At 39.5% G+C, this 26,850-nt stretch overlaps 1 protein-coding gene across 3 annotated transcripts in view; it reads right to left on the bottom strand.

The window, feature by feature from the left end:
- Positions 1 to 26,850, bottom strand: part of CNTNAP5 (contactin associated protein family member 5) — a 982,292-nt gene that overhangs the window by 38,985 nt on the left and 916,457 nt on the right. For all 3 annotated transcript variants that reach the window (XM_081576090.1, XM_081576091.1, XM_081576092.1), the window contains 2 exons: positions 23,838 to 23,968; positions 16,792 to 16,879 (listed from right to left, as the gene is read on the bottom strand). In XM_081576090.1, coding sequence (XP_081432216.1) covers positions 16,792 to 16,879; positions 23,838 to 23,968 — 219 coding nt within the window. The remainder of the gene's footprint in view (positions 1 to 16,791; positions 16,880 to 23,837; positions 23,969 to 26,850) is intronic.

Genomic DNA, 26,850 nt, shown 5'->3' with positions numbered 1-26,850 from the left:
ATTTTATATGTAGTAGAGTGTATAAGGGCTTCTCTTGTGACTCAGCTAGTAAAGAATCTGCCTGCAATGCAGAAGACCTGGGTTGAATCCCTGGGCTGGGAAGATCCTCTGGAGAAGGGAAAGGCTACCCACTCCAGTATTCTGGCCTCAAGAATTCCATGGACTGTATGGGCTCGCAAAGAGTTGGACACAACTGAGAAACTTTCACCCACCCAGTGTGTATATGTTAATCCCAAACTCCTAATTTACTCTCCCCACCCCACCCCCACAAGGAACTATACACAATATTGTATAATAACCTATAATGGAAAAGAATTTGAAAATTATACACACACACACACACAGACATATTTACTTCTCCAGGGGATCTTCCTGATCCAGGGATCAACCTTGGGTCTCCCACATTGCAGGCAGATTCTCTACCATCTGAGCCACCAGGAAAAGTCCACATATATACACATATATATAAGCACTTTGCTATACACTTGAAAGTAACACATTGTATTTGGATTTCATTTTTAAAACATGAGGGGAAAAAAAAGAAAATAAAGGATTCCTAAGTCAGATAAGGAAAGACAAATATGATATTGCTTATATGTGGAATCTTAAAAAATGGTATAAATGAACTTATTACAAAATAGAAATAGAGTAACAGATGTAGAAAACAAACTTATGATTACCAAGGGAAAAAATGTGGGGAGGGATAAACTGGGAGATTGAGATTGTTTTATATATAAAACAGATAACAATAAGGACCTACTGTATAGCACAGGGAATTCTATTCAATAGTCTGTGATGATCTATATGGGAATTGAACCTAAAAAAAGAGTGAATGTATGTATATGAATAACTGATTCACTTTGCTGTACAGCAGAAACTAACACAGCATTGTAAATCAACTATACTCCAATAAATGTTAATTAAAAAAAAAAATTCCTCTTGTGGTTAGCCCATGTCTGACAGTTCCAGCCACACTTTCTGATGGCCCACCTTGTATCAGACGTCCGTAATCATCTGAACCAATTATTTGCAATGAATCTTAATATATTATCTCTCACAAGTAGGCTTCACAGGTGGAATCCCAACTGATACAAGCAGATTCTAAATTTGAAGATTTGTCATTCAAAGGCCTTTGCTTTCTCTTAATCAGTTTTGCAACAATTCCCTCATAAAAATAGAAATTCTAGAGAAAGAGAAAATATTTCCAATCATTGTACTCTAGAACTTCAATCATCTGTAGGCATTGGAGAAATAAATAAGTGTTATGATGGGGTGAGATTATGACAGGTAGACAAGGAAATGCCTACTGTTGGGGTCAAGGATGTTCACTGGAAAACAAACCAAAAAAAAAAAAAAAAGGACTTGAAGGAACATTTCCCCAGCAGACCATTAGACCCATCCATTCTCCTTCCCAGATTGACATTCAGAACCACCCGCCCTCCAAGAGGGAGATTGGAAAAGTCTTTCCTAGGAAATATGCTTATTCCAAGAAGAATGACTCAAAGATAAAGTTGCAGTTTTTTCTATTTAGGAGTGAGAAAGACCAACTGACATAAAAGAAAAAGCAACTAGGGGGAAACAACTATGCAGAAATAAGCAAAAGAAAGGTAGATGTACATGCACAGATTGTTAAATATACTCAAAGTGATATGAAAAGATAATTCAACCTTGAAACCTCGTATTTATATCCAAGAGCTAAGCTGGTTGCCATGTATAAAAAGTTCTATTCATACCTTTCAAGAATCACTCTACCAACACGTGTAAGCCAAAGGCCCCCACCTCCCACAACACAGCAAACCACCACAGGACCTGAGATAATGTGAATTTTTGCTGGATTGGAAGATACAAGTGAGACTTTGTGTTCAGAGATCTGGAGAAACTGATGCAATGTGCACTTGAGACACTTTCTAGTGGAAAAACACTCTTGCTTGACATAGCTAGAAATGATTTGCTCACAAACAAGGAAGGGCCTGATCTTACACTCAAGATCAGTAGGGGAACAGTATTCTGGCTAAAGGTGGTTTTACTTTTGTATACATTAATCCCAAATTCTTAATTTATCCTTCCTCCCATTGAAAGTGAAAGCGAAAGTTGCTCAGTCATGTCCAACTCTTTGTGACCCCATGGACTGTACAGTCCATGGAATTCTCCAGGCCAGAATACTGGAGTGGGCAGTCTTTCCCCTTCTCCAGAGGATCTTCCCAACCCAGGGATCGAATCCAGGTCCCCTGCATTGCACACAGATTCTTTACCAGGTGAGCCACAAGGGAAGTCCTTCCTCCCATTATCCCCCTTTGATGACCATAAGTTTGTTTTCTGTGCCTGTGAGTCTGTTTCTGTTTCATAAATAAGTTCCTCTGTGTCATATTTTAGACTCCACATATAAGCATATCATATGATATTTGTCTTTCCTTTTCTGACTTACTTTGCTTAGTATGATAATCTCTAGGTCCATCCATGTTGCTTCAAATGGCACTATGTCATTCTTTTTTTTACAGTTGAATAATATTCTGCTGTCTAAATGTACTATATCTTATCTATCTATTTCTCTATTGATGGACATTTAGGTTGTTTCCATGTCTTAGCTATTGTAAATAATGCTGCTGTGTACATTGGGAGGCATGTAGATGGTCTTATTTGATTTCTCTTCTCTCTGGCTTCTTAGTGTTCTTAGAATCTAATTTCTATGAGTTAGAGTTCCATTACTCTATTATTTCTGCTTGTGTGCAACTTTATGTCCCTACCTAGTCACCTGGATTTTTTCAGGGCAGAAACAACCACATGCCCTTCTCCAGTCATCTCAGCACATCTAGCTACTGGAATATGCATCCCAGCAGAGGCTTGGCAAGTGTCAGCTGATAGACTGATGGGTTAATTCTCACACCTCCTCCAGTCTCACTTGGGTTGACCTATGGCACACCTGCTGGGATGGCAGCAGCTGGGCTCAGTTGTGACTATGCAAAACATGAGCTTCATTTGCTCATCTGGTATTTGCAAACCACTGGGTCCAGTTCCATTACTCTATTCCAAACCCCTAAACTATGTGTGGTTTAGGGAGACTGAGTGCCCAGTGTTGTCCAAGATGGTTTCATTTTTAGCACTGATAATCCCACATGCCTGGAAATGACTGAGTCTTTGGCCAATCATTCTGAAAACAGGCAGTATGTCTGTAATACACTAATCAAAAGAGCTGTGTTTGTAAAATACACACAGAAAACAGAGCACAAAGACTTGTACTACAAGATGGTAGTGATAAAAATGTGGATAGCAGCACATCTCTGCCTTCAAAGACTGCAGTCAGCCCCAGGGAAACAATTATACACAGAGATAAGAAATACAAGTCTGGGGATTGTGAACAAACTCAGGGCAGGGAGAGACATTCTACAAAGTGGTGGACTGGTCTGTGGCTCTTCTCGCTGTACTGGATGATAAGCATTTCACAAATCCCAAAGCAGCTGAGCAGGCCTGGGGTGTTGGCTTAAAGGAGGAGTACAAAGTATCAGCTTTATAATCCATTGTAATATGCTCTGAGTGGGTAAACACTGGCCCAGGCTTGATCAGAATGGTTTAATTTCCCTCTGCAATAACTACACAGCTACCACTTTTTCTATTCCCTTGTGCTTAACTTTCCAGTCTACCTTATACTTTGACCCACCCACTCAATAAATTACCTAGTTCTTCCAACTCTTATTTTAAATTCCACTATTTTGTAGAATATTTTGGGCTATTCCCTTATTTTGGGCTATTCCCTTATTTTGTTCTTTCCCAATCAGAGGATGGGTTTTAGCGTAACCTCCACATTAGTCTCTCCATCCTGCCCACATTTGACCTGTTACCCACAAAAGAACCAAAGAACCAACAGCAGCTCTGGCCATGAGACTTCCCTTAGATGGCTTCTCCCATCTATGTAATGAATTCTGGACTCCTTTGCAGAACCCTGAAGATTCTTGGGAATATGGTCCCAAGTGAACTTCCCTCTTTTCCATTCCTCCCTTCTCCACAGCATCAACAAGACCATTTGAAGATAGCCTCTTCACTGTTTCCAGCATACTATCTTTGTCTCCCTGCTGTCTTATTTGGTCCATTCCATCTATAATCTAAGCTATGGTTTTTCCAGTAGTCATGTATGGATGTGAGAGTTGGACCATAAAGAAGGCTGAGCATCGAAGACTTGATGCTTGCAAATTGTGGTGCTGAAGACTCTTGAGAGTCCCTTGGACAGCAAGGAGATCCAATCAGTCAACCCTAAAGGAAATCACACTGAATATTCATTGGAAGTACTGATGCTGAAGCTCCAATACTTTGGCCACCTGATGTGAGGAACTAAATCTTTGTAAAATACTTTGATGCTGGAAAGATTGAGGGCAGGAGGAGAAGGTGCAACAGAAGATGAGATGGTTGGATGGGATTACTGACTCAATGGACACGAGTTTGAGCAAACTCAGGGAGATAGTGAAGGACAGGGAAGTCTGGAGTGCTGCAGTCCATGAGGTCACAAAGAGTTGGACATGAATTAGCAAATGAACAACAAAAATCCCTCTTTCCTAGAACACACTCCATCTCTTAAGACCACATCTGGCTTTGAGACCAGGGTAGGAGTGATCTCTATGACACGCTTCTGAATCATTTAAGCTAGAAATGATCTCTCCCTCATAAGAATTCTAACTGCCCTCAATCTGCATATCACTTATCAAAATTACTCATATTGTAATTATTAAATGTGTCTTGTCCCCATATATATGGGTTTTATTACTTCAGGAACAATGACCCTTATGCTATATCTCTTTAAAGTATGCTGAGTTTTACTTTACATCTTGATTTGTACATAATAGGTGCTCAAATGGTATGTATTGAATGAGTTATCTGGGAATAATGCTAAGAAATCATTTTACCAATTTCAAACATTTAGATATTTTCTTTCAAGAAGGTTTTCACCTATGCAAAGCTTATACTCTATAGATACACATAGAGAAAATATACGGGAAAGGTAGAGCACATATCCAAGTTTGGGGGCAGATTAGAATAACCAGAAACTCCTCCTAAAGGATGAACTCAAACCAGAAATTTTCTCGGTGTTCATGCTGATTTACTTATTTATCCTCCCAACAGGAAAGTCATCAATGTGCCTCTTTATCAAGGAAATGTTAGAGATCATTGGTATATTAGCCACTGGTCTCAAATCTTGATCCTGGTCACTCAGAAAATCCTTGTGGAAATGAAATGGAAAAATATATGTATTCAGATCAAATCTTTTCCAGAAGTGGATATCCTATAATCACACCTGAGTGTAAAGGGGCTTCATGCTATTTTAATGTGTTTTAATACTCCAAAAATTAAATCCCAATAGACTAAATGAATGGAGGCTTCCCAGGTGACACTAGTGGTAAAGAACCTGCCTGGTAATGCAGGAGTTGTAAGAGATGCAGTTTCAATTCCTGGGTCAGGAAGATCCCCTGGAGTAGAGCATGACAAGCCACTCCAGTGTTCATGCCCGGAGAACCCATGGACAGAGGAGCCTGGCAGGCTACAGTGCATAGGGTTGCAGAGAGTCAGACACAACTGAAGTGGCTTAGAACACACACACAGATTAATGAATAACCAGTAACCAATGACTCTCTTTCTGCTTTGACTTCTTCTCTTTCTCCGTAAGAAAACATTCAGAATTCTAACCTATGCTGGCTCCTCTTGTCCTTTTCAGCTTCTGACTCTTCCTGCCAAGCTTGGGATAGAGATCTAAAAGGCCAGTGCCGAGTTCATTAGTCTTAGCTTGGATCCTCTTCACTTCATTACCTTGTCAACACTGACATTTTTAACACTGGTCCAGATTCCCCAGGCAAAGGATAAACAAATCAATACAGTGCCATTGGCAAGAAAAAGGAGTATCAGCCAAAGGAAATCAATAGGCAGCATGGCTATATTATCTCAAGAAAAATAGTTGCTGTTTTCAAATACCCCCATGTGTCCCATGTGTCAAACACTTTACACACCCTATGTGTTATCTTTATAACAAATTGATTAAAAAATATTTCTATTGCTTTACAGATGAGGAAACTGGAGCTCAGAGAGGTGAACATAACAGTGATATAGCTAGTAAATGACAAGTATAGGATTTGAGCTGCCAACTATCTAATTCCAAACACATTTTCTACATCACCACCAGGCACCATTGTGAGGAAAATACATGGTGTCTAAGGAACCTGGAGATCCTTATCCAAGATCTAGTTGTAGCTGATTGTATAACATGGAGCCCATTAATGTGTAGTATGATGACCTTTCAGCTCCTACAGCTGTATTATTTTTTTTTCCTTCAAGAAACATCATGGGAGTTTGGGGTTAGAAGATGCAAGCTTTTATAAAGAGAATGGATAAACATGGCCCTTGCTACTATATAGCACAAAAAACTATATTCAATATTCTATTACAAATCATAATGGAAAAAATATGAAAAAAGAATGCATATATACATATGACTGAACCACTTTTCTGTATAGCAGAAATTAACATAAATATGGTAGCAAGAAGGATAAAATCATAAATAAGACTCAGGTCCTCTCTTTGGAACTCCATGATTACCTCATGCTGAGAGTGGGGAGAGGTGGAGGTGGTTGTCAACATCCTTAAAAGTCAGACTAGCCCCCACTTCCTAACTTACAGCTTTCTATAGTTAGTCCCTACCATTCTCAGGATAAAACCCAGACTCTCAGTATGGCTTGTGAGACTCATGGTGTTCTGGTTCCTGCTCACCTCTCTTGGCCCCATCACTTGTCATCTTGCACTCTGATTTTCAGCCTCCTGTGTCCAGAGATGCCATTTTTATTTCTCTTTTGCTCACCCAGGTAGAACTCACCTGGGTCCCTTCTCTGTTCATTCTCAACTTAGATTTCACTTCCTCCAAGGAAGTTTCAATGTCCCTTCTCCGTCTAGCATACCACACAGGTCACTCTGGGCTTACTTGTCTGCTTACTGGTCTATTTTCTCACTAGATTGTGAGTTCCTTGAGGGTGCAGACTGTCCTTTACTTTTTGTATCAACAGTGCCTAGCTTGGTACCTTTCTTGGTGCACTTAGAAAATACTCAATATGTATTTGTTTAATGAATACAAAATCAGACTACATCCCACACTTTGAAGCTTAGTTGAGGCACCAAGTATCACACGGTTCCAATCCATCAGAGGCAGCTTTAATTGTGAGAACATACATTCAAATAATGTCAGATATGTTTCCCCTGGTTTAATACTCTTAAGATGACCTTATTAGAAACGGAGAATTGGCCATATGTGCACCTTCACTATTACCAAGCATCAAAGAGTCAAGGTTACATAATGTCTTTTCATTCATTCATTCTACCCAAGCAGAAAGAAAGAGAGAAATTCAAGCATTTTTATGCAAAGAGTGAGTAGCCATCTTCTTTTTTTCCCCTGAGAACTCCTCTTTTAGGTCTGGAAGACATTAGAGTCCAAGGTCATTCTTGAGAGAAAAGTATTTGGGTCAGATGGGGTGACTTCTTATGTACTTATTACTGTTACTGCAAACATTTATTGAGTTTCCATTATGCTAGGCATCATGTTAGCCACATTACCACCGAGTCTTCCAAATAGTAACAGACATTATTATAATAAATACCTACATTCCAATTGAGAAAAGTAAAGCTCAGAGAATTAAGTTATCTGTACAGGTCAATTCAGAGAAGGCAATGGCACCCCACTCCAGTACTCTTGCCTGGAAAATCCCATGGGTGGAGGAGCCTGGTAGGCTGCACTCCACGGGGTCACTAAGAGTCAGACACGACTGAGTGACTTCATTTTCACTTTTCACTTTCATGCATTGGAGAAAGAAATGGCAACCCACTTCAGTGTTCTTGCCTGGAGAATCCCAGCGATGGGGGAGCCTGGTGGGCTTCCGTCTGTGGGGTTGCACAGAGTTGGACACAACTGAAGCAACTTAGCAGCAGCAGTCCAGGTCAATTAGTCAGCACTAGACTTTGATTGGAATCGAGGGTGGATTCCAAAACCTGACTTACAATAAATAGCTCTTCCCTGTCCACAATTAAAGCCTGGCCCTAGAGTCTACTTTTAAGCCCATCATGGCTAAGGCTAGGGACACAAGGCTTTAATTTAGGAGCTCTCAACTGAAAACAGAGTGTGCTTTGCTTTGTTTTGTTTTTTTAATCTGGACTGTCTCATGTTATTTCTTAAAAACCAAAATATGGCAGGACTGATTGGGAGTGCTGGATCCAGATCTCAGTGTGTGACTTTACATGCCAAGTCCACCCCTGGCTACTTTTGTGACACTAGACAAGTCACTTAACCTCTGTGACATAGTTTCCTCATCTATAATGTATGAGTAATAATAATACTTATCTTCTTGGGTTGTGGAGGAGAAAAAAATTAGTTAACATAAGAGCTTAGCAATCTATGTGTCCATAGTCAAATGAATGGATAAAGAAGGTGCAGTACATATACATACAATGAAATATTTATTGTTTTTGTCGTTTAGTCTCTAAGTCAGGTCTGACCCTTTGTAACCCCATGGACTGTAGCCCACCAGGATCCTCTGTCCATGGGATTCTCCAGGCAAGAATACTGGAGTGGATTGACATTTCTTTCTCCAGGGGATCTTCCAGACCAAGGAATCAAACCCACGTCTCCTGCACTGGCAGCCAGATTCTTTATCAGTGAGCCACCAGGGAAGCCTACAATAGAATATTACTCAGCCATAAAAAAGAATGAAATAATGTCATCTGCAGCAACATGGATGGAACCTGAGATGATCATACTAAGTGAAGTAAGTCAGAGAAGAATAAATATATGTGATATCATTTACATGTGGAATCTTAAAAAAAAATGATACGAGTGAACTTTTTACAGAACAGAAATAGACTCACCAACATAGAAAACAAATGTATGGGTTACCAAAGGTGAAACGGGGAAGGATGAATTTCAAATTTGAGATTAATAGACACAGAGTTCTATATATAAAATAAATAAATAACAAGGACCTACTGTGTAGCATAGGGAACTCTATTCAATATCTTGTAATAAACTCTAATAAAAAAGAATCTGAAAAAGAATATGTATTATACATATATATATATGTTTGTGTATGTATATATGTGTGTATGTGTGCATAACTGAGTAAATTTGCTGTACACCTGAAACTGTCACAATGCTAAATTAACTATACTTCAGTTAAAGTGTTAGTCACTCAGTCATGTCCAACTCTTTGTGACCCCATGGACTGTTGCCTTCCAGGCTCCTCTTTTCCATGGGACTATCTGGGCAAGAATACTGGAGTGACTTGACATTCTCTTCTCTAGGAAATCTTCCCAACCCAGGGATCGAACTTGGGTCTCCTGCATTTCAGACAGTGCAGACAGATTCTTTACCTGATGAGCCATCAGGGAAGCCCAAACTTCAATTAAAAATAAGGAAAAAAAATAAGACATGAAAGTTTAGATCTAGCACAGAGCAGAGCATTATTAAATAATAATAAGCAAAGTTATTATTATTATTATTATTACTTTTTATATAACAGTCGTGTCACTGGCTTCTGGTAAACCACACAAAATATCCTTTGTTAATGCAGTCAGGAGAAGACATATAAAGTTTGGTTTTTGCTTTTTTAAAAAAATTCACTTGACTTTTACAAAGAAGCACAAGCATGCAGTAGGTCTGGGTTCTGATCATGTACTAGTTCCTTTAAAATGTAAAATAGAATTACATTTTTCAAACAGGATATAGCACACATTTCTGTTCCATGAGGTGAAACTAAATCATCAATTGCATATCCCATGAAGAAAAATGGAGTTCATTATTTTTAAAAGAAACAAAAACAAATCCCCTGTGGCCCAGCTGTGATTCAGTGCTGGTTATCTTTAAGTTAGAAAGGATAAGATGGATATTTAGGAAGTTGGAATGATTACTGAAATATGATATTTCTAGATTGTTTAAAACACTTCATTCACAGAGAGTTCAGATTAGATTAACCTGATTTTTTTTCTTTCTTGGGGAAACTATCATTAACAAAATTTTGGACATAATATGAGACAATTACACACAATATCAGAATTTGAATCAGGAAGGGCTCTGGTTTGGAGGGGCTGTTGTTTGGAGATGTTTTTATTTGCTAAAGAACTAGGAATGGCCAAAAACAAAGTGAAACATTATTTAATAAACCTATGCTTTCAAAATGAAATAATTTTTTCCAGGAGTCTCTTTGGAAGCTACAAACTTGTTCCAAAGAAGATAACAAGCATTTATTAAAAGAGGGACTTTCAACCATTTTTTTGTTGTTGTTGCAACACACTGGGATTGTTGCAACACACTTGGACTGTTGTTTGATGTATACAAACACAGTCCCCAAATTATGCACAACTCCAAGCCTATCTCTCCTTGTAAAAAGAGGTCGCAGAATGTGAATGAAAAAACCAGTGCTGTTACTGGATTATTGTTGATTCGTCCTCTCTAGCAAGAATACTTTGGCTTCCTTTTGAGAAATAAGCATCTCCTTATTCTTAATATGTGTGGTTGGTATTGACCTGAACCCTTCACCCCATCCAGAGCCACAGTCGGGTGCATAGTCCAATCACAACCACTCAGTGTATCCCCAATCCCTTGGACACTGCCATCATCTGCAACTGTCACTTGACACAAATTGCTTTTTTGAGACTCAATCCAGGATTTTTTCTGGAAATTTTAGAAATGAAAGGCTTTCTTTCCACCAGGGCTGTTGAAATAGTAGTTATGAAGCATGGAACTGCTGATTCCATTTTTGTTACCATTGAAATTCTACCTGAGAATAAAGCCCCATAAAGAGGTAAAGAGGGTCAGAGGTGGTAAGAGAAATAGACAGACAGATAGACAAAGTCTTCATCACAGTCACATTTGAACTCCTGAACCCTGCTGTGCATGAAGCAAAACTTACACTCTGAAGCTTCCATTTTCACCAACTATTTTATGGTCACTGTCTAAACTGGTTAAAGCTGATATACCATTAAAACAGTCTTAACTCACATTCCCATCTTCAAGGCTCACCATGGTTCAGAACTGCTCTTTAAGAACGCATTTGAGTCCATTTGGGAAGTTACTTTTATAACAACTTTTCTAGACACATTAAAATAAAACTAGAAACAAAGCAAAACACAGTTATCCTCTATTTTGCCATGATCTTCAAAAATCAAAAGCTTCTAACATGTATGGAGCATGTGCCAAATACCAAATACCTCAAATACTTTGTATATAGTGTCTTATGGAATGCTTACTCAAATATATGAATTAAATGCTATCATCCTCATTTTACTGACAAGGGGCTATAGACAGATTTGACAGTTGACAATGGTCATACAACAGTAAGAAAGCCAAACATGAGTTAGTCTCTAAAAAGCTGAGCATCTTTCACTCTGTAATTCTGATTTAAATTTAATATCATTTGCACCAGCTTTGAATCATATGGAAGGCCCAACTATTTAGAAAATTTTAAAAAAAAAGAGTACAGTCTTTCAAAACAAGTACTTTGAAATATCCACTTTTCATTTATATGCATAAATTTTGATGGCAGCCATAACTCTTCACCTACAAAATGCTTGACAAGTGATTTAACATGAACACAATCAGGAATTCAGACAATAATGCTCTGATATTGCAGAAGACACAGTAGGTGTGATGTTCAAAACTGAGGAATTTGGGAGAATCAAAGAATCCTGCTCTCTAGACACAATCAGAATTCACTTCATATGGACAAGCCCAAAGCACAGGCAAGTGCTCACAGCTAGCCCTGCAATTCTTAGATTAGCTGGATTTTTTTTTGCAGATTGAGAAGGAATTCTTCCAATTTCTATATGGCTTGTTAGGGCCAAGTGAATTTTGAAGCTACCTGGGCAAACAGCCGTCAGAGCAGAATAATGTCTCTGCCAACTGTGAGCTTTAGCCTACCAAACTGGCAAGTAGGCAGAAGAAGTTAATAAATGAATAATCTTGTAAGATTGCCCTGAGTGCAAACAGCATTTGAATTTCTATGTGGAATCTGGCAGCTACAGTTTAAAAGCAGTATACAATTCCTTTCCATCTAAGCTTGAAGATGTTTCTATATTTTAAAAAGTAATGGCTTCCTAAATCTGCAGTACAGTGAGAGTCTCCGCTCAGGAAGAAAATAATAATAATGATAATAAATTCCTTAATTTTTAGCTTCAATGCTATATATATATATATACATACATACATATATATATATATATATAAACTTTGCCATTAAATTTAACTATATACTCTGAAACAGTAAATGAAGAGAAACCAGGACTAGAAAACATAAAACAAAAATAAAAAGCAAACAAAAAATGCACAGTTCCTTTTAGAAGGTTCGAACTTTCTAAATTTCTAAATCTGACTGAATGTTCACGTTACTGCACCAGCGCTAAATTGAACAGGCATAGAAACATACAGGTAATTCACACTACTTGAATCTAAGGAATGCAGTTCTATATTTCTAAAGAATTCAGTAATTTTTCAAAAAGATGATCTTGTTCAAAAGGGTGACTTCCCTAAATAAACACATTTTTTTTCTTTTTAATGCTATTTTCCCTTCAGTCTATTCATGGAATAGACCAGAAGCAAGAATTTTTTTTCTTAAAAGTCAAAGAATGTCAGTAAACAAAGGAACAAACCTAACAACAGCCAATGATTTACCATGGATAAACACACAATGCAATTTTAACGTCAATGATTATGTCTTCTATTTTCATGAACTAGTCTCTATATCACAGGAATTTTCAGGAAAGACATGTTTATTCATCTTGTTATCTATATAGCACATATCATGTAGAACCATCACTGGTGCTAAATAAATACCTTCTAGAATGATGAATTTGCCCTTTCTCTTAAAGAAAGAAAATGGATACATGTGTTGCTTTACAATGGAATGCTATTACTGAGGAAAACTGGAACAGATTTGCTATACTTACTTGCCTTTGGTATATACTATGAAAAAATGCCTGCAAATACTTGTTTTAGAGTTGAAAATGTCCAACACAATACTAGATGTTTCTAAAGTTGTGGAGTAGGGTTGCATTTGTTATAAATACTACATACCCATTTCTGCACCATCCCTACCTACAGCAAATATTCCTATTCCAAATTCTTTCTGATGCATGAGGCTTCCTTCCAAAAGGTCTGCAGGATAGATGTCCCTCCTTAATAATGAACCTAATGTTCTTATCATCTTCTCTCACCTCTAGATACAGACCTTTCAAAGACCAGAAGTATGGAGGTTAATTATGGATCCAAATGTTCTGCTCTGCTTGTAGCCATTTGGATGGGAAGAAGGGTGGGCAGGCAGGGGTCTTCCACACTTGGTCCAATGAAGACATTTTATCGGATACTCTTCCTCAACAATAACCTAATCTTTTCTAAAACAAAATGACAAGCTGGCCCTCAATAATTTAGTGTGTGCTCAGTTGCTCAGTCATGGCCAACTCTTTGCCACCACAGAGACTGTAGCCCGCCAGGCTCCTTTGTTCACGGGATTTCTCAGGCAAGAATAATGGAGTGGGTTGCTCTTTCCTACTGCAGGGGATCTTCCCTACCCCCAAAGATTGAACCCGCATCTCCTTCATCTTCTGCATTGGCAGACAAATTCTTACCCACTGAACCACCTGGGAAGATAATTCAGTACAAGGTACAGTAATTTAGTAACTTGCTTTAAATTTTCTTTTTTTCAAGGCTTTAAATTTTCATCTTTATACTAGGGGTTTAGTTCAAAAGACAGAAATGCCACAGGAATGTCATGCACAGTGTCAAGATTAACGGAAAGAAATTTTAAATAAGAGGATGTTTTTAGAGCTGCCATTGCAAAGCAGGTACCACGAAAACAGCCCAAGCTTGGTCAGCCTACAGCCCTAGGAATCTCTCCTCTCAAAATTCTTCTGAAATGTGGATTCAGTGGCTCAAGATAAATTTAGGTATGAGGGGACATGTGATATACCAGATACTCAAAAAAGTAATTCTGCTTCATTAAAACCAAACAACACAGTTTTAATATTTTGTTAAGCTTCAAGGAACAAAGAGGAATCTTAAGCTTGGGGAAGATTTTAGAGGAAAGAAATGCAAAACCAAGACAGTAAGTCATCAGCCAACATTAAGTTTGCATCTAGGAGAGTACCTGAATCATCTTGAAGAACAGGAGTCCTGCCCTTGACCTGTTACTAAGTGAAGATATTTAACTTAAAATATTCACGTTGAAACCAGTGAAAATGGACAAGAAAAATAAAATCACCTAGCAGAAAAAAGAATAAGTCTGAGGTTTATCTAGTGCAGGTCAAAGCTAATTGAGTAGAGAGAATAAGAAAGAAGCATTAAAGAGATGCTGAGAAATTTTGAGAGCTAATGAATAGATACATATGAATAATACATATGAACTAGATACATAGAAACTAATGAAGAAACACAAGAAACATAAACATATCAACTAAGACAATTAAATAGAAGTCTACAATCAGACACATGGTAATAAAACTGTCAAACACCAAATTTAAAGAAATGACCTTAAATATAGGTTTAGGGTGTTGGGTGTAGGGGTGGTCAGTGTATTTTCAAAGACAGACAAGACTGACAGCCAGCTTTTCAACAGTCACATCAGACGATGGAAGAGTAGAGTCCAGTGATGTGCTGGGGTTTAACCTGGCTGCCAAGGACTCCAAGGACCCTGACTTGTAGCATTTCTGAGATACATGGAATAGAAACTCTTAGGTTGGCCAATTTCAAACTACCATTGTGAAATCACCAGATGCAGAATTGTGCAGGGATATGTATAACAGGTTCTTTTGAGCCAGTGTGAGCTGGTTCCGTTACACCCACAAATAAGTCCTTAAGATATAAGGAAAAAGTGTCCTTAAATGTTGAATTACATGTCTAGCAAAATTATATTCCAGGAATAAAGGTGAAAAATGAAAGACTTCTTTTCAGATAAAGGACTACTTATACAGAAAAAATTCAAAAGAATTTACATCAGAAAGAAGGAAATTAAATCTGGCAGAAAGTAAAAGGTTTTGGAACAACAAATTAGTGACTACATTGGTAAGTCAAAAAAGCAGTGTCTACATAAAATAATAATAATTAGTAGTAGGAGGGGAAATGGAATAAGAAATAAACATAAAATTCAACCTACAAATTGGTCAGTGTTGATTGGCTCATTCAACTGCCTTTTTGGAAAGTAAAACAGACATTTTCCAGACCTGATAGCAGATAGATTTCTGGATGCACATTATGTTCTGGAAACTAGATACAACTTATGGATTTGGAAGGCTGTAATGGGACAGGAGTCATTTTTCTGCCTTTTCACCTTTTTCTGCTACTGCTACTGCTAAGTCGCTTCAGTCGTGTCCGACTCTGCGCGACCCCACCGACGGCAGCCCACAAGGCTGCGCCGTCTCCGGGATTCTCCAGGCAAGAATACTGGAGTGGGTTGCCATTTCCTTCTCCAGTGCATGAAAGGGAAAAGTGAAAGTGAAATCGCTCAGTCGTGTCCGACTCTTAGCGACCCCATAGACTGTAGCCTACCAGGCTCCTCCATCCATGGGATTTTCCAGGCAAGAGTACTGGAGTGGGGTGCCATTGCCTTCTCCGTCACCTTTTTCTACTGGCCAGCAAAGTCATGGTAACTTGAAGTCTTTTCTCTGCCGCCATTTTTAAGGGACCTTTTCCACCTGTTGGATGCTAACACACAGCACTGCATCAGTGACTGCTTGGTAATTAATGGCTTCCCATTCATCAGCTCAGAACTGCTGGGGAGTCACTCCAAAAGACTAACAAGAATGCACACTATAAGTGCTGTCACAATTTTGTAAGCAATTTATTTCCTGAGTTAAATCCATTCCTGCTTAAAATGTCTCCAGCAATGAATGCTTTCTGCACTGTGTTGTGACTGAGAGAATAGAAAAAAAACATGCTAGAATCACAGGAAAAGTTGAACAATTAGAAAATAGAGAGGCAGAAACAAACCCAACCATCCAAATAACCCAAAAATGCACAGGGGCTTACATTTGCCAGTTTATAAAACAGAAGATGGCCAGATTGAAGGAAAATACAATATTTGTTTGTCTGCTCTTCACAAGATCCTATACAAGGTTAAAAAAAAAAAAAAGACTGAAAGGAAAAATAAGGAAAATGATAAACCGTAAGCCAGGCAAATACTAACTAAAGCAAAACTGAATTAGTTATATTAATAACAGGCAAATTAGATTAAAGCACAGAGACATTAAAATTAAAAATATTACTTCAGTGTGAAAAAACGTTCAATTCATAAAGAAGATACAAAAATTTCTATCTTGCTTACACCTGATAAAAGTCATCATTTTATATAAAATGAAAATTGACAGAACTCCCTGTAGGAAAAAAAAAAAAAAAGAGCACCCATTATTGTCATAGGACAATCTTTTGAATTTTTGGTGAATTAGGAAAGAGAGTAAGGATTTATAGAATTAAATAATTGGGTTATAAATCCTTAATTTCTTTAAGTGAAATTTATGTGAATTTAACTAAAAGAATTGAGTAAACATTATCAATTAATTAGACATTAACAAATAATTATTTTAGTGAATTGCTCTGTTCATTTACGTTACTCAAGATTCTATAAAGTAGATGTAAATTCCAGTTTCCCGTCCCACCACAAATGCATTCCTGTCTCCACAGGACCCTTAGTCCTACATGTTGGATATTATCTAGATCTTGTTGCTTTCCCCTGAAGAAAGTTATTTATTATTTATTTTATCAAGGCCATAAAGACATGGACTAGAACAACAAACCTGTGACTTTGCCCAAGGTGAGGGACCTGATAGCCCTGAACTCAACTTCTGGGGAGAAGTTATAACTGAGTCGGAGTTGCTGATCCATCTGCAAGAAAACAGAAAACAGAAAAGGCATCAGCAGATGTCCTCACATCCAGGGCATAAAACACTCCTGTCTGAAAATAGCTGGAAAACACAGGCAGGGCAGACACCTCTGGGATTTTTCTCCCTGGAGAAATGAGAAATGCCTCGCTAATTCTCCCACAATGCACATAAAATACCCCTTTCTTTCTTTATTGGTGAAATAAAGGCTTTCACACAAGTCTTCTCCCTGGGAAATTCTGTACAGCTTTTGACAGGTATTTATCTCCCCACTGAGATTTTCTCACCAAATTCTTTGCTGCAAAGAAGCAAACAAATGAAGCCTTTTAGGAAGGACACTGCAGGATTAACAAGAAAAGGAAACCAGGTTTTCATTTCTGTCTCTCCCTCCTCCCCATCTGGTCCTTAAAACTTTCACCACCTCCTTTGCTCCAATTGACCTGGCCTCAGTCATGTGTGCCCTGGGGAATTTTCCTGAGCAAATATATTCCAGTTTGACAAAAGGTTTGAGTCTGGGAAGGGGAGACTAGCTGAACAGCTGCCACCAGCATGAACAGCTGATAATTCCATTATGCAGGTGAATAAAAGCCACCAGGGGGATTCTTTGGAACTTTATTTCTAAGATTATCCTTTAGGGAATCTTCCTTTCCACACACGTTAATTCCAGTTCCTTCTCTTTGCTCTCTCCATTTCAAGGCATGGTTCCCCATCCATCCCTAGGTTTTTCTGTCTAGTCAAAACCTACCAATTTTTCCAGGCATATCACAGTTCATCTGTAGGAAGAGAAGACTAAGATCCCTTCAGCTGTGTGCCTATCCCCGGGCTGCCCTTGGGGAGCAGCTGATTGGGAGCCTGGTGTTCCCAGCTCCCACTGCTGGACCCTCCTTCTGCACCCACTCAGGCTCAGACAGACCCTCCTCCAGGAACCTCTGGGTCCTGCAGTGGTTTCTGCTGTGAAAGAAATCAGTGGCTATGACTTGTGGTATGTGATTGTAGGCTTTATTCCTTTTTCATTCATGGAATTATGCTTTAATAATACTTGTTGTTTATTGAACACTTGGTATGTGTGAGACATCATACTAAAGTATCCTTCAAAATGCATTCTTCCCTAGAATACTGTGAAATAGACATTATTATCCCTGTAGTACAGATGGTGGAAGTGATGTCACAGAGATCACAAACTTGGCCAATGCCGCACAGCATTACATGGCAGGGACTCCTTGTCACATGACCTGCCAACCACACAGTATGGCATACTTTACTTGTCTATGCCTCTCTAGATGTTTGAGCTTTTGGTAGACAATCACTGTATGTTCTTATTTCTGAATTTCTACAAAATTCATTCAATGACCATTTGAGTACCTACTCTGTGCCAGACACTTTTCTAAGTGCTCCCAGGCTCCCACAGTCCACCTCCTCTAGGAAGCTCTCCTTGAAGCCTTAGTTAGATTAATTGATCCTGTTCTCTGTTCTCATGGTGCCTTTTTCCCCCCTACCTCTAACCTTGCATTTAAGATGCTATATTGTAATGACAGCAAGGAGATCAAAGCATTCAATTCTAGAGGAAATCAACCCTGAATATGCTTGAAAGGACTGATGCTGAAGCTCCAATACTTTGGCCACATGATGTGAAGAGCTGACTCATTGGAAAAGACCTTGATGCTGGGAAAGATTGAGGGCAAGAGGAGAAGGGGATGACAGAGGAGGATTTCATTGGATGGTATCATTAACTCAATGGATACTAGTTTGAGCAAACTCCAGGAGAAGGTGAAGGACAAGGAAGCCTGGTGTGCTGCAACTTGTGGGGATACAAAGAATTGGACAGGATTTAATGAGTGAACAACAATTGTAATGATCTGCGTACTCTCTCCATCTCATTTTTCTCCACTAAACTATTGGTTCTTCGAAGATGTGGACATTTTATTGTTACATGTTTTCTATATGGCCTATTACAATAACTGGAAAAGGAACTCCAAACAGATGTTTGCTGAATGAATAAATAGACATCCTATGTTGATTCTCTTTCTATCTTGTGGGCTATGGAGCATCCAGTGCATCACCAGGATGCCTCTGGCTGCCCTGGTGGCCTCTACACCTTAGATACCACACAGGGTTTTTCATACCCGTGGTCCCCATCTGTAATCTTTTTAATGCTCAGATTCAGTCCTTGCCCTGAAGGAGTTTTCCCCCTGTCTTATCTCAGAACTCTCACTTATTCTCTGGAATTTTCCCTTCCAGCAGGGGGCAGGGTTTCTCCTCTCATGCTTTATTACTAAAGTTGGAGAGGAGGCTAAAGTGAGTGGGAAGTTCCTGCTGAGAAGAGAGCAGTAGGATTCTTAGAACTAAAGGCTGAGCTGAGATTCCTTTAGCTTCTGGCTCTAATCTCTTCCCCAGGTCCCCAAAGATCAAGTGATTCCCTCAACATTGTCACATTGTGAAGAAGACCTAATTGTTCTAGCACAGGAGTCATTCCTGACCTACTGTTCTCCTTTATGGGAACTTAACTGGTCCTTTCCACTTTAATCAGATGACAAACAAGGGTGAGAAGGAGGTGAATGACAATCAATTGTTTTGTTTCAGTTCAGTTCAGTTCAGTTCATTCATTCAGTCGTGTCTGATTCCTTGTGACCCCATGAACCGCAGCACTCCAGGCCTCCCCATCCATCACCAACTGCCGGAGTCCACCCAAACTCATGTCCATTGAGTCGGTGATGCCATCCAACCGTCTCATCCTGTGTTGTCCCCTTCTCCTCCTGCCCTCAATCCTTCCCAGCATCAGGGTCTTTTCAAATGAGTCAGCCCTTCGCATCAGGTAGCCCAAGTATTGGAGCTTCAGCTTCAACATCAGTCCTTCCAATGAACACCCAGGACTGATCTTCTTTAGGATGGACTGGCTGGATCTCCTTGCAGTCCAAGGGACTCTCAAGAGTCTTCTCCAACACCACAGTTCAAAAGCATCAATTCTTCTGTGCTCAGCTTTCTTTATAGTCCAGTTCTCACATCCATACATGAGTACTGGAAAAACCATAGCCTTGACTGGACGGACCTTTGTTGACAAAGTAATATCTCTGCTTTTTAATATGCTGTCTACGTTGGTCATAACTCTCCTTCCAAGGAGTAAGCGTCTTTTAATTTCATGGCTGCAATCACCATCTGCAGTGATTTTGAAGCCAAAAAAAAAATCAAGTCAGCCACTGTTTCCCCATCTATCTGCCATGAAGTGATGGGACCAGATGCCATGATCTTAGTTTTCTGAATGTTGTGCTTTAAGCCAACTTTTTCACTCTCCTCTTTCACTTTCATCAAGAGGCTCTTTAGTTCTTCTTCACTTTCTGCCATAAGGGTGGTGTCATCTGCATATCTGAGGTTATTGATATTTCTCCCAGCAATCTTGATTCCAGCTTGTGCTTTCTCCAGCCCAGCGTTTCTCATGAAGTACTTGTTTAAGTATTAGTAAAGGTATGGAGACAAAGGTACAATGATTCAAAGAAGGCTTGGGATACTTTGGGAATGGATTCCAGTTCTTCAGTGGAGTGAGTGCCCATGGGGGCACCCCTAGTACTGGCTCAGGTACTGGGTTGCCTATTTGAAAAGCTTAGCAAATGCACAGAGCAAAGGCAAAAGGTGGGGTGGCAGGGTGGGTAGTTACCACCAACATTTATTTCTAGGACATCGACTTTATGATAGGGGCTAGACAATCATTGGAGTCTTCAGTGAGAAATACATTATTTTGTTATACTACTTTAAGTTTATTCTATGTTTTAGTGTTGTTTTTCTTTATAATTACTCTTGATGAGGTGGTAGAGAGGGAAGTATCACAACCTTTTAATGCTTAGGATGCCTAAAATTTGTAATCTGGCCTGGAGAAGGGCTTCCCTGGTGGGTCAGCTGGTAAAGAAGCTTTGTTGATCTTAGAACTGAGGATAACAGCGGTCTTGTCAAGTCATTAAATGAGATTAAAAGAGATGGGAAAAGGAGCAAAATTAAACAAACCTTTTCTTCTGAGTAAGCCCTAGACACCAGGCTTCATGCTTGGTCCTTTAGTTATGTTCTTGCTTTCCCATACTGGTTACCAGAACGGACTGAACTTAGCTGCATTTGTACCCCAGCCCACCCCCATAACATTCAAACTTTTTTTTACAGATAAATAGACTGAACCTCAGAAAGGTGAATAGCCAATCTGAGATATTATAACATAGGAGATGGAGCAGGAATTTATACACAAGTCTGTCACGAACTAGGGATCCCTCTCTTAATCTCAGGATCTTCAACTCTCAAAGGAATTCATTAACTCCATGCTTTCAAAATGTCGGGCCCCCTCCATCTTTATAGCTGATAGTTGTGCTGGCATTTTGGTAAACTGGTTTAATTTGTTTAATGTCATTAGTATATTTTAAATAGAGGCACTGAAGTCTACTTCCACCACCAGGGCATTCATGGGGGCACATGAGCTTTTAAAACCACTGGTCAAATTACAATTCTCAAATCATTACCAGGGTTTCTTACTCCTGGCTGTAGCCCAGTCCCTACAGATTCCTTCCAAAGTCAAATAGAGCAGAGAGGAGAAGGTTCAACAACTGAAGGTCCCGAAGTGGTAGGAGAATGTATGCTTACCTACTGGAGGCCTCTGGCTGGCTGAGCATAATGATAACCATCTACCCTCTCCTTATAAATGCTTCTGAATAATGCCTGAGACCAGGTAGTAGCTTATCCTTTTCTGGTTTTAGTAAACAGTTTGTCCGTTTTTTGTTTTTTTTTTTTTTTCCCCATTGCTTTTGTTTGTTTCAGGGTTTTGTTATTGTTTTAATTTGGCTACCCAGAACCATATGGGATCATAGTTCCCTGACCAGGGATTGAACCCATGCCCTTGGCAGTGAAAGCCTGGAGTCCTAACCACTGGAAGGCCAGGGTATTCCCTAGGGCTTTTTTAAGTGGGGAGGAAGGAGAATAGGATGAGAGGGAGTGGGAGTGTCACAGAGACAACTATGTTGTGTGACTGTTTTAACAAATTGATTTAAATTTAAAAAACAAAATAGGTCTCTGCCTCCATTTCTTTCTGCTGCTTTTGTGCTTTTGAAATGCTACATCTTCCACTGATTGTGCTTATCAATCATTGCTTGTGCTTATCATTGACTATTAATTTGGCTGGTGGGAAATCTAGATGGAGAAGAAACGGGAATATCCCATTGTTCTCTCACCTCCCTATTTGTGTTTTCATTGATGGAGAAGAAGACAGGAAAGAGAAAAAGAGAAAGAGTCATTTATACAAATGCCCACCAACATGCACCCCAGGTATCTCACCACAGCCTCATTCAAGACATCTTCCAATCAGAAATCATCATTTCATCTCTATTCTCTAGTCTGACCTCAATCCAAAGACCTTTACCACTTATTTTAAGAGTCAATGCTACAGTCAATGCTGTTAAATTATAATCACTCAAGGATTGTGATTTGTGTCCTATATTTGCCAATTATTCCTGAACTTCCACCCAATCAAGAAAATGAACAGTCAGCTTGACTTGAGTCTTCAGTCATCATCCATATCCAGAGGGTCACACAAGGTACCAGTGTTCCCTCCAGATCTTTCTCAAGTGCTTCTCTCCTTGACTTCCCCACTACACTAGTTGAGGTCCTTATGTTTGCTTCCGTCTGGTCTCTGTCCCATATCTCATCACTCCCAAATGTGTATTTCCATGGAGTCATCACAGTGAGCCCCTGGAAATGGAAATCTACCCATGCTACTTCCGCTGCCTAAAATCCAGTGGTTTCTCTTCCCCTCTCCACAGGTCCACTTTAATCTTCTCCATACAAGCCGAGAAAGAAATGGCAACCCACTCCAGTATGCTTGCCTGGAGAATCCCATGGACAGAGGAGCCTGACAGGTTATGGTCCATGGGGTTGCAAAGAGTCAGACATGACTGAAGCAACTTAGCACATACAAGCCATGTGTGATTAATTTACTTAGTTCAAAAATATTTATTAAAGGCCTTCTGTATGTGATGCACTGCTTGACAAACTGGGGGTCCCATGGTAATGTAAACAAACAAGAATCCCTGTCTTCATGAAGCTTACATTCTAGAGGAGGGAGAAGGGACTTATCTATTAAATAAACAGATAAGTTGTATTGATTGCTAGAAGCATTTAAGTGGTTTAGGATTGAAGTCAAGGAGCTGGGTTGCTATATTACATAAGGCGACTGGAGATGGGGTCTCTGAGTCAATTTTTGAGTAGTGTTCCAAAGGAAGTACATACAAGTAACAGGTAGCGATGCAGATACATGAACAACTGGACTCTAGGCGAAGCAAACTCTAGTGTATTCAAGAGCTCTGGAAAGAGCAAGGATGCAACCGAGTGGCCTGAGTAGAGTTTGAGAGGGAACCAGAATAGGTGACTGTGTGTGTATCTGTGTGTGTGTTTGTCAGTTAGGAAACTGCAGACAGGGCAGGCCGGCTATAAATTATACTCATTTTTGACTGAGTGGAGGGTCAGTGATCCTAACATTCCCTCCTTGTTCAGGGTGAACTAAAGTGATGCCCAGATGAGGTGGATGCCCTCCTCCATGCTCTTGCATCACCTGTGCACACTCCTCCCATAGCCCTTGCTGATCCCTTGTGATTTCTTCCTTGCCTGTCTTTCTCATTATTCTACAGTTTAGAGGTTGTCAAAACTGAACATGCAGCAGCATCACCTGCTGCCCCCTTTCTGAAAAAAAGCTTCAGATTAAGTAGATCTGACATAGGACCCAAGAATTAGCATTTCTTACAAGGTCCCAAGAAATGCTGCTGGAAAGCAGGATGTGCCCTGAGGATCACTATTCTAGTTCTCCAAAGGCTGGGACTGAGTGTGATTAGTATACATCCCCAGAACTCAGCTGCTCACTTGGCTTGGGGGCGAAATTCAGAAAACTTATACTGAGCACCCAAGGTACGTTTGCCGGAATGAGAAGAAAGGAAGTAAGGTACCTGAATGGTAAGCCCTCTGCCCTCTCTGTTAATCTTCAAGTGATGCAGTCTTCTGTTGGCAAAGTTCTCTGTATTGATGGTGAATACATGGGTTTCTTCCTTGTTTAGCTGGGAGCGAACTTGTAAGCTTCCTTGAAAGAAAAACATTAGAAATTAGAATTAAAAATAGACTTATATAGTGTAAAAAATGATCAGATTGCTTTTTAATTGACCATGGCTGTTTTATAGTGACCTATGCCATAATCCTTTCATCATTCACATTTTTAAAAGGTACTATATATGTCATGACTGTAGCACCTTGGTCCATATTAAAACTTTTGAGTATAGATGAAATACGCGCGCGTGTGTGTGTGTTAGTGTGTGTTATCAGAAACCAAAATAATTTGATTGTGAAAACTTTAATAAGATTGTTGACACTCTGTTAAGTTTCTACCATTTCCTAGAACCCTTTTTCTTCCTAATTGCCTTTGTGGAATTTCAGAATATGTAATGTGAAACAAGATTGTAAAGTAATCTAAGGCAGAATAGGTGAGAGCAATCTGGAGCAGTGAGGTCATTACCCAACAGGGTCAGCCAATAGAAGAAGCTCCCTACAGTTAGTCCTGATTCCTCCTCTCCCTTTGGTTCAGATCATCATAGATTTTCAACATGGAAGCTTATTTTCTCACTTAAAAATTAATAATAGCTCCCTGAGAGTGAAAGTCGCTCATTCCTGTCTGACTCTTTGCGACTTTATAGACTGTGGCCCGCCGGACTTCTCTGTCCATGGGATTCTCCAGGCAAGAATACTGGAGTGGGTAGCCATTCCCTCTCAGGGATCAAACTCAGGTCTCATACATTGCAGGCATATTCTTTACCATTTGAGCCACCAGGGAAAGCCAAAGAGGACTGAGGTGACTATGTGAAATTGAAAATGTTAGCCACTCAGTCATGTCCAACACTTCGCGACCCCATGGATTGCAGTCCTCCAGGCTCCACTGTGCAAGGAATTCTCCGGGCAAGAATATTGCAGTGGGTTGCCATTCCCTTTCCCAGGGGATCTTCCTGACCCAGGAGTCAAATCTGCATCTCCTGCATTGCATGCAGATTCTTTACCTTCTGAGCCAACAGACCCCATGTAGGAAGCCCTAATAGCTCCCTAGAAATAGCATATTTGGTGCTGAGAGGCACCTTCACCTCGGGCAAGGGGCCGGCTGTGGTAGGGAAAGGGCCTCCCTTATAAACTGGTGGGCTGTTCCCTAGCAAGCTCTTTCAGGCTGTTTCTAAGAACTTGGGTTTTTAATACTATTTAATGCAATGTAATATATAATATATAAATATGTTCCTAATATATAATGTATAAATTTTCTATATAGTGTATAAATATATATAGTGATATAACATATACATTTTATACAATATATAATATAACACATAATTCAACCCAATAAAGTAAATCTTCATGTGATATTTATGTGTCAAACATGGTAGTAAGGCACACATTCCTTGTAGTTATTTGGTATTCTTACCATTTCACTGAGTGGGTCATTCATACGCACACTGTGCACACACCTATCTATTTTAGAAATCACTTCCATTTTATACATCTTTACTAACACTTGCCTAGGAACCATGCATCTTAGATATTAATCATCTCAACTAGGACCATCAAAGTATTTATTCTGAAGCCTCCCCAACACTCCATTAGGTCTAAAACATCTCAACCATTTATTAGAACCATGCACATACGATCTCACCTTCTTAGGAGGTTTTGATGCAATCAGTGCCTCCCAAAGCACCCTAATAAGATATCCTGAAACCTGTTGCTAACTCATCTTCACACAACTCCTAGGAGGATAAACTCAATTCAAGACTTCAAAAATAAGCTTACCACCATTAAAAGCTGACTTGCAATCTTACAGGAGGCATTGGAATGGGATGGAAATGGTTGGGACCAGAAGTTCATTCATCACCTTCCCCTTAGCATCATGCTCAGCTGCTTGGTCAATGAGCAAAGAGACATGTGTCTCCTTCCAGCTACTCTGGTGTCACAAGGTTACTGTCACCTTCTTGGATGGCACTGCCCTGGACCCAAAAAGTTCACTGCTCTTAAGCCCTCTTTCACCTAATTTATATGCTTCATCTGCCTGCTTTATTTTCCTCCCCAGGGTCTCCCATCCCTACCTTTGCTTCCAAAAGTGTTTAACATAATGGTAATCATTGCAAGTGTAGAGTCCCTTAGACAGGGAACTGACTGAGGGAAGATGCTCTGAATCTAATAAACAAACAAACAAACAAACAAACAAAAAAACAATTGTCCTTGGAAGCAACCTAAATGTCCATCAACAGAGGAATTGATGAAGATGTGGTACATATATACAATGGAACTCAGCCACTAAAAAGAATGAAATAAGAACATTTGCAGCAACATGGATGGACCTAGAAATTGTCATGCTGAGTGAAGTAAGTCAGAAAGAGAAATAACTTATGACATTCCTTTGTATGTGGAATCTAAAAAGAAATTATGCAAATAAACTTATTTATAAAACAGACTCACAGATTTAGAGAATGAACTTACGATTCTCAAGGAGGAAGGATGGGGGGAAGGGAGAGTTAGGGAGTTTGGGATGGACATGTACACACTGCTATATTTAAAATGGATAACCAACAAGGACCTACGGTAGAGCACATGAAACTCTGCTCAATGTTATATGGCAACCTGGATGGGAGGGGAGTTTGGGGGAGAATGGATACAAGTATATGTATGGCTGAGTCCCTTTGCTGTTCACCTGAAACTATCACAATAATGTTAATCAGTTTTACTCCAACACAAAATAAAAAAAAAAAAATTTAAAAGGATCGCCTCAGCCAAGTGCTGACTACAATTTATCTAGGGAAATGTATCCCCTCTTACGTGGTCTCACTTTTTTTTTCTGTTAGTATATGTTGACATTGCTACATTATAAACCGTATGCACTTACCTGTGTGTGTGTGGATATGGGCTGAAATAAGATGTTCAAAGTATAGAAAGGAA

The sequence above is a fragment of the Giraffa tippelskirchi genome, chromosome 3 (assembly GCF_054371585.1).
Source record: "Giraffa tippelskirchi isolate mGirTip1 chromosome 3, T2T-mGirTip1v1.2.pri, whole genome shotgun sequence".
Classification (NCBI taxonomy): Eukaryota; Metazoa; Chordata; class Mammalia; order Artiodactyla; family Giraffidae; genus Giraffa; species Giraffa tippelskirchi.
The sequence above is the reverse complement of the archived record's forward strand: the minus strand, read 5'-3'. Positions and strand labels throughout refer to the sequence as shown.